Source organism: Panthera leo, chromosome B4, assembly GCF_018350215.1.
Source record: "Panthera leo isolate Ple1 chromosome B4, P.leo_Ple1_pat1.1, whole genome shotgun sequence".
In the NCBI taxonomy this organism is placed as follows: Eukaryota; Metazoa; Chordata; class Mammalia; order Carnivora; family Felidae; genus Panthera; species Panthera leo.
In genome coordinates this window covers 81,567,635-81,582,762 of record NC_056685.1, presented here as the reverse complement: position 1 = coordinate 81,582,762, position 15,128 = coordinate 81,567,635, and the positions used below count along the sequence as shown (strand labels likewise).

Below are 15,128 nucleotides of genomic sequence, written 5' to 3'. Positions count from 1 at the left end.
CACAACCCTGTCTGAGATAAAACTCTGGAGGGAGGTGCTGGCTGGCTGGTGGACAGCTTGGACGTGGACAGGGTAGAGGCAGGGACAAAGAACTGAGACAAAAAAGGGGTGCTTGAATTGTGGATTGGTAAGAGCAAGAAGTTCCTGTGCCAGAGACTAGGGAGGTGGGTGAGGCAATTTCCAGGTCTCCAATGAATGCGTGTGTGCGCACGCACACTGATCCACCCCGGTAGCTAAGCAGGGCCATCTAGTAGAGAACGGAGCTGTTACACCAAGCCCCACCCAACTGTGCCCTCCAAGCACACCCCCCAGAAGACCACCACAAGTCACTCCACATGCTTAATGTAAGGACTACAGGGTGCTTCAAAGTTTCAGTTCTAGGGGAAACTGGATGTAAATTCATTGGGGTTTCATTCTGTTTACTGGTTCATTTATTCCTTTTCTTTGAATTTGTTTTTGCTTAATTTTTTTTTTACCTTTCTTGGATACAGAAAGAGAAAAATTTATTTTTTTACCTTATTTTTATCTTTAAATTTTTTATTCTGTTTCATTTTCTTTACAATTTTTTAAATTTTTACGTTTTTTTCTTGCCTTTTTTCCCCTTTCCATTTTTTCTCTATCAAGCTTCTTCCAACAGACCAAAACACACCTAGGATCTAGTTTCCTTTATTTGATTTTTTTTTTGTTTTTAATTTCCTAATATTTGTATTTTATTGTTTTATTCCTCCAAAATGATGAAACAAAGAAATTGACCCCAAGAAAAAGAACAGGAAGAAATGACATCCAGAGACTTAATCAACACAGATATAAGTAGGATGTCTGTGAGACTCATGTTGGACTTTTAACCTAAAGAATGCTTAATAAATTTGTGTTGTTTCAAGCCACTGTGTTATTTGTTAAGCAGCAAAAGGAATCTAACAAGGGAGATCAAAACTTAAAAAAATTCACTTAAACCAAAAGTAGACATACAAAAGAGAAAAAAATAAAACCAGTGACCACTGAAGAATTACAAAGGAAAAGAAATTAAGAGATGATAGATTAAATTTTTTTAAATTTTTTTTATTTTGAGGTGCGCCTGGGTGACTCAGTTGGTTGAGCATCTGACTTGGCTCAGGTCATGATCTCATGGTTCATGGATTTGAGCCGCATGGGGCTTGCTGTTTTAAGTACGGAACCTGGTTTAGATCCTCTGTCTCTCCCTCTCTCTGTCCCTTCCCTGCTTGTACTATCTCTCTCTCAAAAATAAGTAAACATTTAAAAATAAAATTAAAAAACAAATGAAAGTTTTATTATTTTGAGAGAGAGAGAGAAAGAGCATATGTGTGCATAAGCTGGGGCGGGACAGACAGAGGGAGAAAATCCCCAGCAGGCTCCGTGCTGTCAACACAGAGCCTGATGGAGGGCTTGATCTCACAAACGGTGAGATTCAAGTTAGTTAATATACACAAGTTAGTTAACATACAGTGTAGAGTTGATTTAAGAAGTAGAATTTAGGGATTCATCACTTACATACAACACCTAGTGCTCATCACAAGTGCCCTCCTTAATACCCATCCCGCATTTAGCCCATCCCCCACCCACCTCCCCTCCGGCAAATCTCAGTTTGCTCTCTTACAGTTAAGAGGCTCTTATGGTTTTCCTCCCTCTCTGCTTTTATCTTACTTTTCCTTCCCTTCCCCTATGTTCATCTGTTTTGTTTCTTAAATTCCACATATGAGTGAAATCATATGGTATTTGTCTTTGACTGACTTATTTCACTTGGCATAATACACTCTAGTAATCTGATCTCTATTTAGGTTAACTTTCTCAAACATAATGCACCCCAAATTAATACCTTTCATCACATGAATTTACTCCTTTAACCTCCTTCCCCTCAAACAAACCCCTTTCAGCGCAAGATCCCAATCAGATAACATGATGACAATTTTCTATTAAATGTAAGCCTGACTTCACTTCTAATCTCACAAACAAAATTGAAATGCAGAAAAATAAAACAAATGCAAACCAAACAAGGAGATACATAGCTTATCTTCTATTTTCTTGGACTTGTAAAAAATAGTTGATTTTAAGTGTTCTCCCAATCTTCCAATCTAACTGTTGCTGAAAACTTCAATTGATTACCTTAAAACTTCTTGAGAACCTAGTTCTTGGCAGGTGAAGTTCTAGGCAGGAATTCTCATTTGGTAATATCCCTGAATGTATTTAGCTCACTAATAATCCTATATTACTTATTTCTTGGTTGACTCATTCATTGTTTAGTAGCATGTTATTTAACCTCCATGCATTTGTGGTCTTTCAAGATTTTTTCTTGTGGTTGATTTCTATTTTCATAGTGTTGTGATTGAAAAAGTTGCATGGTATGACTTCGATCCTTTTAATTTGTTGGGACTTGTTTTGTGACCTAATGTATGATATATTTTGGAGAATGTTCCATGTGCTCCAAAAGAATGTGTATTCTTCTATCTTAGGATGGCATATTCTGTATATCTGTTAAATCCATTTGGTCCAATATGTCGTTTAAAGTCACTGTTGCCTTGTTGATTATCTGTTTGTATGATCTGTCCATTGATGTAAATAGGGTGTTAAGGGCCCCTATTATTATATTACTATTGATTATTTCCTTTGTTTGTTATTAATGATTTAATGTTATTTGGGTTCTCTGGTATTGGGTACATAAATATTTATAGTTACTATATTTTCCTGTTGGATCATCCCATTTATGATTGTATATTTTCCTTCTTTGTCTTTTGTTATTTTCTTTGTTTTAAAGTCCATTTTTTTTTCTGATGTGAGTATTGCTACCCCAGCTTTATTTTCACTTCCATTTCATGACAAATATTTCTCCATCCCTTCATTTTCAATCTCTTTGTTTTTAGGTCTGAAATGAGTCCTTTGTGGGCAGCTGTAGATGGGTCTTGCTTTTTTAACCAGGCTGTCATTTTGTGCCTTTTGATTGGAGCATTTAGTCTATTTACATTCAAAGTAATTATTGATAGGTATGTACTTCTTGCCAGTTTTTTTGTACTTGTTTTATGGTTGTTTTGTAGTTCTCTCTTTCTTTCTTCTCTTGCTCTCTTCTCTTGGGGTTTGAAGACTTTCTTTAGTGATATATTTGGATTCCTTTCTCTTAATTTTTTGCCTATCTATTACTGGCTTTTAATTTTGAGGTTGTCATTAGGTTTATATGCAACATTTTATGCATATAGCAGTCTATATTAAGTTGATGGTCGCTTTAAGTTTGAACCCGTTCTAAGAGCACTAAATGTTTACTCCTCTCCCAACCCCTCTATTTTATGTATAGTGTCATACTTTACATACTTTTTTTGGTGTGAATCCTTTGACTGATATTTATAGATATACCTTAAAATTATTGTTTTTGTGCTTCTTAGTTTTTTTTTTTATAATTCCAGCTCATGGTCTTTGTTTTGCATTTAAAGAATCCCTTTCACATTTCTTGTAAGGCTGTGATGAATTCTATCAAGTTTTATCTGGGAAACTCTTATCTCTTCTTGTATTCTGAAAGATAGGCTTGCTGGATTAGAGTATTCTTGGTTGTAGTTTTTTTTTTTTTTTTTCCTTTCAGCACTTCGAATATATCATGTCACTCTCTTCTGCTCTGCAAAGTTTCTGCTGAACAATCAGGTGATAGCCTTATGGGGTTTCCCTTGTACATAACTGTTTTCTCTTGTTGCTTTTAAAATTCTTTATCACAACCTTTTGCCATTTTACTTAGTATGTGTCTTTGTGTGGACTTTGTGTTGATTTTGTTGGGCACTCTCTGTGCCTCCTGGATTTCTGTTTCCTTCCTCAGATATGGAAAGTTTTCATCTTTTATTCTTCAAGTAATTTTTTTTGCCCCCTTTTCTTTCTCTCTTCCTTCTGGGATTCTTAGAATGTGAATGTTATTATGCTTGATGGATTTAATGATTTTCCTTAATATATTCTCATTTTTAAATTAATTTTATTTCTTTCTTCTGTTCATCTTGATTGCTTTCCATTACTCTTTCAGGTTGCTGATCCATTCTTCTGCTTCCTCTAGTTTACTATTTATTTCCTCTAGTATATTTTTAAATTTTAGTTATTGAATTCTTCATCTCTGCTTGGTTATTTTTTGTATTTTCTATCTCTTTGTTGAGGGTCTCATTGAGGTCCTTCACTCATTTTTCAAGTTCAGTGAACTTTAATTTTGCTGAGCTTGTGAAACTACCAGTAGTTTCCCTATCAACATATTGTATATCTCTATTCCATCTATCTTTCTCGCGTGATTTTGTCCTATTCTTTCATTTGGGACATATTCTTCTGTATCCTCATTGTCTAACTCTCTGGGTCTGTTTCCATGTGTTGGGAAAGTCAGCTGTATCTCCTATTCATGAAAGTAGTGGCCTTATGAAGAAGAGGTCCTATAATGCGTTGCAGTGCAGTTGCCTCTGTTCACCAAAACCTGGCACTTCAGAGGTGTCAACTATATGTATTGCGTGTGCCCTATTGTTCTGGCTGAGCCACATTTGCCTTCAGTCTAGTCATCCGAAATGGCTCACTTTGTCTGCTGTTAATGAGATTTGGTCCCTATATTGTTAATCTGCCAGTCTGTGACCACCTTGGACTTTAGTTGGATCAGACCAGGCATTTGCCAGAGTTGTGGTCACACCAAACTGCAGGATGTCCTCCCTGTGTTGTCCCCTGAGGGGCTGTCATTGGTGGGCCTGGCCTGCAGTTGTACCAGATGTCTTCCCCTAACCCTCTGATGGGCCACAGTTGGACTGGTGTGTGTGGTCATCTTCTTCTCTTCCCTGGGCAGGAGTCACTTTAGAGTGGTGATGGCCACTGTTGGAGCTACTTGCACAGTGTCACACTTGTGGGTTCACTTTGGATGGACTTCAGGTCTTCAGGAGAATGCAAGGGTGTGGTACATGGTGTTAGCAAGGTTTATGCTGGTGTGTGGGAGGAGGCCTGGATCTGCTTTGTTGAACTCTTGCCAAAGTCATGTTGGAGGGGGCAGATAGTAGGAAAACTTAAGGGTGAGGCATGCTGATAGCAAGCTAGTACAGGGTGTTTGTACTGGTTTCTGCAGGTACCTGTGATGGGTGGGCAAGGGAAACGGTGCCTGCCCACTCCTGTTTTTGGAGAAGACTCCTAAAGATCCCTGCCCTTCCAGCACATATTCCAAGATTAGTAATTAAATCTCTTTGTAGTTCACCCCAGACATTTTTGAAACTGCTGCTTTTACACTGTATCTCAGTGGGGCTGTTTGTTATTCTGTCTCTTTAATGGCAGAGGCTCAGTTTCCTATTGCCCTCCTGCTCTCCCAGAGCCAACCCTGCTGATTTTTAAAGTTCCAAGCGGTAATCCCCATTGATAATAAAAACTCATGAAGTTATGACCCTCTGATTTTCAAAGCCAAATGTTATGGGGATTCATCTTCCCATTGTAGGTCCCCCATGCCTGGAATACATGGCGTGGGGTCTTCCCTGTCCCTTCTATAAGCTTGTGTGTCCTTCCCTCCCACAGACAGTCTTGTGGTCAGTTTGGTTCCTGACTGAGTGTCTTCCCTTCCTACCATTTTTGATATGGCCTCTTCCCTACCATTAGCTGTGGAGAGTCTGTTCTGCCAGTGTTCAGGTCATTTTCTGGGTTATTTGTACTGATGTGGCTGTTATCTAAGTGTGTCCATGGGGTGGGGTGAGCTTAGGATCCTCCTATTCTGCCATCTTCCCTGGAAGTCTCTGAATTGCATTTTAAGGGACATTTTGCCTCTTCTTTATTACTATATATTAAACGATTAGCTTTTTTTTAAATTCAATTACATATTGTAAAAATTATACATTTTTGCAAGATAGTGGATACAATGTGCCATTTCAATAAGTAATTGAAATTTTTAGCATCATAAATTATATCAAATAACGATATTTTTGATTTTGAGTAATTCCATCCAATTATAAAATATTCAGCCTGTATTTGTTTAGATTTTCTTCCACTTTCTTGGTCTAAACATTGGCTGTTTTAGAGAAAATAAATTTTCTTGATGTTCCTTGATGTAATTTTGATTATGTGTACAATCCTGAAGAGGCAGTGCCATAACATATAGACATTACAGACCTATAATAACATTACAAAGGACTGAACCCTGGCTTCAACTCTTATTAACATTACTTAATATTCTCACATCTCAAATCTCAATTTACCAATCTATGAAACAAAGATTAAAAACCAGCTCCAGTGTTCTTTCAAAGATTATCCATTGAAAAAATGTGTGTGTATATTAAAGTAAACACACAGATAGATTGATATTGTAGTATAGGTGAAGTTAGCCTAAATTGATCTCCCAGTAAACAACAACTTTTGTTAATTTTTGTCATGTCTTAAAATAGAAATCAAATGTAGCAGGGTAGTTAAATCTTGTTTTAAATTCCTTTAAAAATGTGTAGCATATTTTACCCATATGATTTTTTTATGCCAGAAATTAGCAGTTCTTTTCAAGAGGTAACATTTTTTTCAGTTGTGAGGCTTTTTCATTCAGTATATTTGAACGTAATGTATTCAATATCATTTATTTACTAGGTTTTATATGTAATAAAGTGTGCATAAAAATAAAGTGCCTTTATAGGTGATTTTAGATACACAGTATAAACAAAATTTTGGTGAAATTGGTGCTATAGAAGAGAAAGTTGAGGTCAAAGCAGCAGGTAAGGTAAACAATTTCTCTCTAGACTTGGTTTGTATGTTTTAGTGGTGGGAGAGAAAGAAACAGCATGTAAGTGGAAGACATTTAAATTGACTTAAATGAAAAGTAGAAGTAGAAGGGAAGAATAAGGGAGAGAGCTTTTTTTCTTTCTTTCTTTTTTTTTTTTTAATTTTTAAAGAGAGGCAACTGTAAGTGCCATGTCCTAGAGATACCAGGAGAGAATCCAAAAGGATGGCCGTTAGGCCTGGATGCCAGAAAGCCAGCAGAAAACTTATCAATATGAAAATTTACTTAGTAGTTTTATGAGCTCTTTTAAGAAAAATTGATGTACATTTTCTGGTGTTCTAATCTACATGCCATTTACTTCATAGAAAAACTTTATTATTTTAATTGCAGCTTTTCATTTGGACTTCCTTTTCAAGTCTCTTTTTTTTTCAGGTATATTGATGGTTTGTTTTCTGGATTTCTTATGGAATTGTTTCCATGATATGCTAAACTTAATGGTTAATTTAGCTACATTTTGAGTTTGATATTCATATTATATTTAAGCAATTGAGTATTTTTCTTTAATCCCTCAACTGCAATTACCATTTGACATTGCACTTACAGTTTCATATCCTTTTAGAAAAGCGCTTTTCCTCACTTTTAACATATGTATTCTGTGTAATCTATGAATCTTTTACTTTCAAATTTTCAGCACTTTGTGTGTGTGTGTGTGTGTGTGTGTGTGTGTGTGTGTGTGTGTGTGTAAATAACTCCAGGATCCTAGATATAAAATTCTACTTCCATTTAAAACACATTTATTTGGATGTGTATTTATTTTGGTTTTCTTTACTTTTCAATTATACATTATTGTTTTTTGCCAGTAGTACTTTTTTTCTTTTTCAAGTTTTTATTTAAATTCCAGTTAGTTAAATTACAGTGTAATCTTAGTTTCAGGTGTAGAATTTAGTGATTCATCACTGGCATACAACACCCAGGGCTCATCACAGCAAGTGCACTCCTTAATACCTATCACTCATTTAAACCATCCCCCTGCCCACGACCTCCCATTGGTGCTTTAAAAATTAGTAATATAGGATTATTAGTGAGCTAAATACATTCAGGGATATTACCAAATAAAAATTCCTGCCTAGAACTTGGCCTGCCAAGAACTAGGTGCGCAATAAATTTTAATGTAATCAGTTGAAGGTTTCCAGCAACAGTTAGATTGGAAGATTGGGAGAACACTTAAAATCAACTATTTTTTACAAGTCCAAGAAAATAGAAGATAAGCTATGTATCTCCTTGTTTGGTTTGCATTTGTTTTATTTTTCTGCATTTCAATTTTGTTTGTGAGATTAGAAGTAAAGTCAGGCTTACATTTAATAGAAAATTGTCATCATGTTATCTGATTGGGATCTTGCACTGAAAGGGGTTTGTTTGAGGGGAAGGAGGTTAAAGGAGTAAATTCATGTGATGAAAGGTATTAATTTTGGGTGCATTATATGTTAGAGAAAGTTAACCTAAATAGAGACCAGATTACTAGAGTGTATTATGCTAAGCGAAATAAGTCAGTCAGAGAAAGACAAATACCATATGATTTCACTCATATGTGGAATTTAAGAAACAAAACAGATGAACATAGGGGAAGGGAAGGAAAAGTAAGATAAAAGCAGAGAGGGAGGAAAACCATAAGAGCCTCTTAACTGTAAGAGAGCAAACTGAGATTTGCTGGAGGGGAGATGGGTATTAAGGAGGGCACTTGTGATGAGCACTAGGTGTTGTATGTAAGTGATGAATCCCTAAATTCTCCTAAAATCATTACTAAACTGTATGTTAACTAACTTGAATTTCAAAAAAACTTGAAAAAACAAAAAAAAAAACCCTCATTAACTTAAAAAAAAGAGACAAACAGATTTAGAGCTTAATGGTTTATGCTTAGCTTGTTATTTTATTTCTGGGCTTGAATATTCTCTTACTTTTCGATACCAATGCAATTTTTTTGAAAGAATCACTGAAGGCTTGTCTCACTTGCTTGTTTCTCAGAGTGTAAATGAATGGGTTCAACATGGGAGCTATGGACGTCATTAGCACTGTCACACCCTTATTAATAGTCACTGATTCCTTTGCTGAAGGATTGACATAGATGAAGATACAGCTTCCATAGGTGATGGAAACCACAATCATGTGAGAAGAACAGGTGGAAAAGGCTCTTTTCCTTTGTTGGGTAGAGGGGAATTGTAGAATGGTCTTGATGATATAAATGTAAGATTGAAGAACACACACAAGGGTCAGAATGAAGGTCAGCACAGCACAGACAATAACCAACTGCTCTATGAGCCATGTGTCTGAACATGAAATCTTCAAGATTGGAGATGCATCACAGAAAAAATAATCAATGACATTTGAATCACAGAATTTCAAATTGAGGAACAAAGTAAGTGGTGGGAGTATGATCAACAAGCCAGCCATCCAACAGCAGAGGACGAGCCTCTTGCACACTCTGTTGTTCATGATGGTTACATACTGCAGGGGTTTGCAGATGGCCACATAGCGATCATAAGACATGGCAGCCAAGAGAAAAAATTCTGTTACTCCAAAAACATCGGTAAAAAACACTTGAATAACACAAATATTATATGTAATTGACCTGTCACCTGTTGCTATGTTGTATAAATATCTAGGGATACAAGCAGATGTAAAAGAAATTTCTAATAAGGCAAAATTCTGTAGGAAAAAGTACATGGGTGTTTTAAGGTGAGAGTCTACTAAAGTGAGGGATATGATGGTCAGATTCCCAGTTATACTCAATATGTAAGTGAGAAATAGAAACATAAAAATCGGAATCTGAAGTTGAGGGTCATCTGTCAGGCCCAATAGGATGAAGATTGTTACTGTGTGATTTTTCATCATTGACTACTGAATTTCATTCAATTTCATGTAAAATTTAGAGATATTTTATTTGAATAGAGTGGGATCAAAGCTAGATGGGAATAAACAGTGACTATTAGAGCATACTAATTAACATGTCGTTTCTTCTATAAATTAGTAACTGATATATTAATACTCTGGCTCCCCAAGCCTTTATTTTATTTTATTTTATTTATTTTATTTTATTATTTTGTCAGTTTTGTGATAGATTTTTAAACATTAAAAAAATTATTCTGCCACCTCATTTTGCTTTCTTTTACAGTTTCAATCTATAGCCAAGAATGGATTTTCTCATGTAATTAGATATGACCCATATTGTAGGTGAACAAAACTATGATTTCCTCTTATATCTGACATTTCTTCTTTATTTCAAAAGTGAATATTTAAATTTAAAATTTGCTTTATGTCTTTTCTTGAGGATTTGCTCATGACAAAATTTAAATGTATAACAACCAATCGTGGTTCCATCAGGCATTGCTGATCCATCTGTGGCTTGTTGCCACAATAACCAAGCATATGTCTGTTTTGTTTTGTGTTTTAACATGCATATTACACGTTGTTGGGTCACTCCTCTGACTCTTATGTTTCTCTGGTAGTATAAAATTTACACTCAGTGTCCACTGGATACATGATACAGAGAGTATTTTAATGCACAATTTATTTGCTACATGTGAAGAAACGTTTGGCCCAATGATATACAGCTGGAAAAAAAAACATATTTTGGTCTGCTTAGTTAAGTATGGCAAACACTCTAATGCCTTGTTATCATTATCACTAAGTTCAAAATCAAATTTAAAATACTGGGGTGCCTGGGTGGCTCAGTCAGTTAAGCGTCTGACTTCTGATCAGGTCATGATCTCACAGTTTGTGAGTTTGAGCCCCGCATCGGGCTCTGTGTTGACAGCTCAGAGCCTGGAGCCTGCTTCTGATTCTGTGTCTCCCTCTCTCTCTGCCCCTCCCCCGCTTGTGCTCTCTCAAAAATAAACAAATATTAAAAAAATAAAATACTAAATATACTCTTCACACACCTGTCTTTACTCTCTTCCTTAGCTGTAGTGGCAGCATCATGCTGATTAAGAGCACACCTTCTGTATGTAGCAAGATCTCTATCATTCAATATCTGCCTTTCCTGTCTGTCTGTATGACCTTGGACAATTTTCCCAACTTCTCATGCCTTCAGTTCTTTATAAAATTGAGATAATAAGAGTATCTACCATGGGGCACCTGGGCAGCCCAGTTGTTTAGGCAACCAACACTTGATTTCAGCTCAGGTCATGATTTCACAGTTCATAAGTTGGAGCCCTATGTTGGGCTCTGAGCTGACAGTGTGGAGTCTGCTTGGGATCCTCGCTCTCTCTCTCTGTCCCTCCACTGCTTGCTCTGTCTCTCAAAAATAAATAACAACAAAAAAAAGAGTATCTACCATATACAGTTAAAGTGATTAGAAGAGATAATAAATTTATAATAAAGTCTGATGCATGGTATGAGCTTTATGTATATCAGCTGTTATTTTTTGTACTCCTGTATATAATTCATGTGACATGAACTCAAAACCACAAAATCCTAAGTGGGATTATGCTCTGTGTAACTCATCTTTCTCCACATTCCTTATTGTAAGAAGAATAGATTATATTTACTGAGGATTTACTATGTGATAGGTCTTGTGATAAGCACTTTACGTTGATTATCTATCTACCCTCCACTCCCCACCTTTCTCCTTCTACACTATGTCTTTACTTCCCAGCCTCTAAAACTACCCAGGTTCAACTATTTATTTGTGATTTTCACTTGCAGCATCACTTCTACTGAGAAGTCTTCTAAACTCTGTGTTAATTGACCCTTATTTGTGCTCCCATAACACATAATTGTTACTTCCATGTTAGCACTTATGGTGAGAAAGTAAGTTTGTTGAAGTCAGGGACTGTTGCCTTTTTTTCCAGATTTTTAAAATGTTTGTTTATTTTTGAGAGAGACAGAGTGTGAGTTGAGAGTGTGAGTCCAGCCTGATGCTGGAGTCAAACTCACCAACCACAAGATCATGCCCTGAGCTGAAGTTGGATGCTTAACCCACTGAGCCACTCAGGTACCCTGGCCTGGGGTTGTTGTCTTTTTAATGGGATAGCTATCAAAACTAACAATCCTAGATTTATAGTCAATGGTGAGACATTGTTGTATAAATACATATATATCTTATCATTTGGCTACATATTCAAAGCTATCTTCTGTCATATTTGGGTTTCATCTTGTAAATTTTATATGTCCTAGTATTTAACATTGAGGATTTTTTTTTTGAATTGGAAGTTTTTTTTTTTTTTTTTTTTTGATGAAGTCATGCATACCATGAAACTGTCATCTCTTTGTTTATGTTATTACCTTCCATGCTGGCCAAACTATTAACTGACATCTCTTCCTTGCTTTAGCTGTCAAACAGATAAATAGTTGTATTTTTCTTGGTATCTGTTTTGCTTTCTTGAAGAATCTGTCAATAAGATATTGAAACTGGAGGGCAAGGAATTTACATATTTGAATAATTTTCACAAACTTTTTATATTAAAATATATTATAAATATTTTTACATTTCTATGATATAAATGCACTTAATTCTATTTAATTTCAATCTATTTTATTTCTGTAACTCCAAATTTTAAATACGTCTTCATTTTTGTAAGTTATTTCAAAAATTTACCTATATTTCAATAGCTTTATGAATGTACCACAAATTTTAAATAAATTTCCAACACTCTTATGTATCTCTTTGTTTTCTACAAAGGTTAAAATGTCTGTGAAAAGCAGCTTTTTTTACCAAGGTATCATCTATAAACTTTGTATTAGTTTCTTTCAACTCACTCCGTGACTGTTTAATTATATCCATGCTAAAATTACTACATTGCATCAAACGCTTTTTTTTCAAGATTATTGACACTTTTGTTTTATAAAAGTTGTGGTGCCATTGGGTCTTAATTCATACAGTTTACACCGTGAAATATTCACCCCTTCAGCTTCCATTTAAGACTTTCATTCTTCTGCAGATAAAGATTTCTCCCCCTAAATTTTCCATTTATGTCTCTTTAGTGCATATTTTCATATTTTAAAACTGGAGTTTAAAAACTCTAATGTTTGCATTGGCTTCATAGTTCTATAGTTTTTCCTCAGCTATAAACTTTGTTTTATATATATATATATATATATATATATATATATATATATATACACACACACACACATATTGTTTTACATATATATACACACACACACACACACACACACACACACACACACACACACATATATATGTTAGTTTTGAGCTGGTATCTCCAGGATTTGAGTATTTCTTATAAAAATGAATAGAAAGCAATATGCTTTTCAATATCCTGGTAAAAATCAATCAACTTGTGTTGTGATTGACTGTCATTTGTTCCATAAAATATTTACTTTCTCCAGAGATTTGGGCAGAATCATCCTCACTGTATGTGCACTTTCCACAATTAACCCCCAAGGTTTACTATCCCTGTCATTGGAAAGAAGAGATGACATTGACTTTTTTTGAAGAGATTTGATATTCCTAGGAACTGAAGGGACACACTATAATAACTACAATAAATAATTAAGTGAAAAGATACTCTTTTTAGCCTTCCTAATGTCCTTAATCCATTATTTCTCACTCCAGTGACTCCTAAAGCTTTACATGGTAACTAACATACTCTTCCTTGCACCCTCCAGGCGGTAGCCCTTGTTCCAAAATATTTTTTCATTTATTCCATTCCTTAATGCTGTTTTTAAGAGTCAAGGTTTAAGAAAGTAGTTTTCATCTTTCAAAGACTTTTGTACTTCAAAAAAGTGCTAGGATAACTAACTTTGTCCATATTATTATATAAATTGTCATATCAGTGATTTTAATGTAGACATAGTTTCTCTTTAAAGAGCAAAATGAGTGTGTGGCAGAGATAACTTCACCGCATATTATCTTTATGTAAACTACAAAAAGCAGCATTAAAAATATATGTCAGAAAGATATGTGGGTCTTTATATAATAATTCAAATATTACATCTGATTTTGGTAAACCACGTCATTTGCTTCTCAGAAAAGTGACATGCAGATTTATCAAAGATGAAAGTAAATTAAATGGCCATTGGGGCGCCTGGGTGGCTCAGTCGGTTAAGCGTCCGACTTCAGCTCGGGTCACAATCTCACGGTCCGTGGGTTCGAGCCCCGCATCGGGCTCTGGGCTGATGGCTCAGAGCCTGGAGCCTGCTTCTGATTCTGTGTCTCCCTCTCTCTCTGCCCTTCCCCCCTTCATGCTCTGTCTCTCTCTGTCTCAAAAATAAATAAACGTTAAAAAAAAATGGCCATTTTACTTACCCTCTGAGAGTTAATAATAGCTTCAGTTGGTTGCTTAACAATGAGTCCTAAAGGCTACTTTGATGAAGAGGATCTATTAGAAAAGGTTTCTGTGGAATTTACTTGGTTCTCAGCTTATGACTATACTTACTCTGATGCTTTGGGAAGGCTTAGAACTCCTTGGGTTTTTTCATTTTCAACACACTGAGAAGATTTTCAGACCAAGAATTTTGGTCCCCTTTATGCCTAGGAAATATTGTCTAGCTCTCTCTTGGTTGAGAGTAAAATGTTAAAATATTTCCCCCACTTGCTTTGAAGTCATTGTTATTATGACTTCTCTGGAAAGGATAAGAGGCTTTTACAGTATTAAAATTTGTATTTGATTTATTTGCTAAACTTCAAACTAAGTAGTACACAACTGAGTCCTTGGTGACCCACGATCAAACATCACTAATTAGCCTTTGTAATGAATTTGGGCAAAAATCCTAAAAGATGCAGCAGTGAGGGCAGGGTCCTCAGAGATACAAAGCCAACAATAGCAACAGGCAAAGGTCAACATAACAACAGTAAAAAACCAGATAGTCAAGAAGTAGGCTTCTTTTCCTGAATTTCTGCCCTAAAATGTATAGAAAGATGAAGATCACCAACTCTATCCCATTAATCAAATTTTCTCAATCGTTAAAAAGGATAAAACAGGAAAATATTAGAAAACACAAAACAACTAATTCTTTTTCGTATTTTAAGGAACTATATATATATGCATATTCAAAAAATAAAAATACTATTTCCATCTTCACGTTTTGGCACTTCTTTAGATGTGATCGTATGTAGATTCATGTAAAGATAGTTTTCTTTTAATTAATGTAAAGATTTATTTTCTTTTCACAATAAACTTAATTGTTCATGTCATATATAGTTTTCACATCAAAATACTTTTTTAAAAAGTTTATTCTGAAAGGGAGAGAGAGAGCATGTGTGTCAGTGGGGGAGGGGCAGAGAGAAAGGGAGAGAGAGAATCTCAAGCAGGCTAGATGCTCAGTGCAGAACTGGAGGCGGGGCTTGAGTTCATGAACAGTGAGATCATGACTTGAGCCAAAATCGAGTTGGACACTTAACAAGTTGAGCCCCCCAGGTGCCCCAAGATACGTATACTTTATTATCACAATAAACACCTGGTTTGCTCATTCGCTACTG

The 15,128-nt window shown here is 35.5% G+C and overlaps 1 protein-coding gene across 1 annotated transcript; it reads right to left on the bottom strand.

Moving 5' to 3' along the window:
- Nucleotides 1-8,602: 8,602 nt before the first annotated feature.
- On the bottom strand, nt 8,603-9,577 carry LOC122225408 (olfactory receptor 6C2-like). The gene has a single exon (XM_042948317.1). It carries the CDS (start codon nt 9,575-9,577, stop codon nt 8,603-8,605), a length of 975 nt encoding a protein of 324 aa, XP_042804251.1.
- Nucleotides 9,578-15,128: the final 5,551 nt, after the last annotated feature.

Coding starts and splice junctions, on each gene's coding strand:
- LOC122225408 (XM_042948317.1), bottom strand. CDS start 9,577: ATGATGAAAAATCACACAGTAACAATCTTCATCCTATTGGGCCTGACA.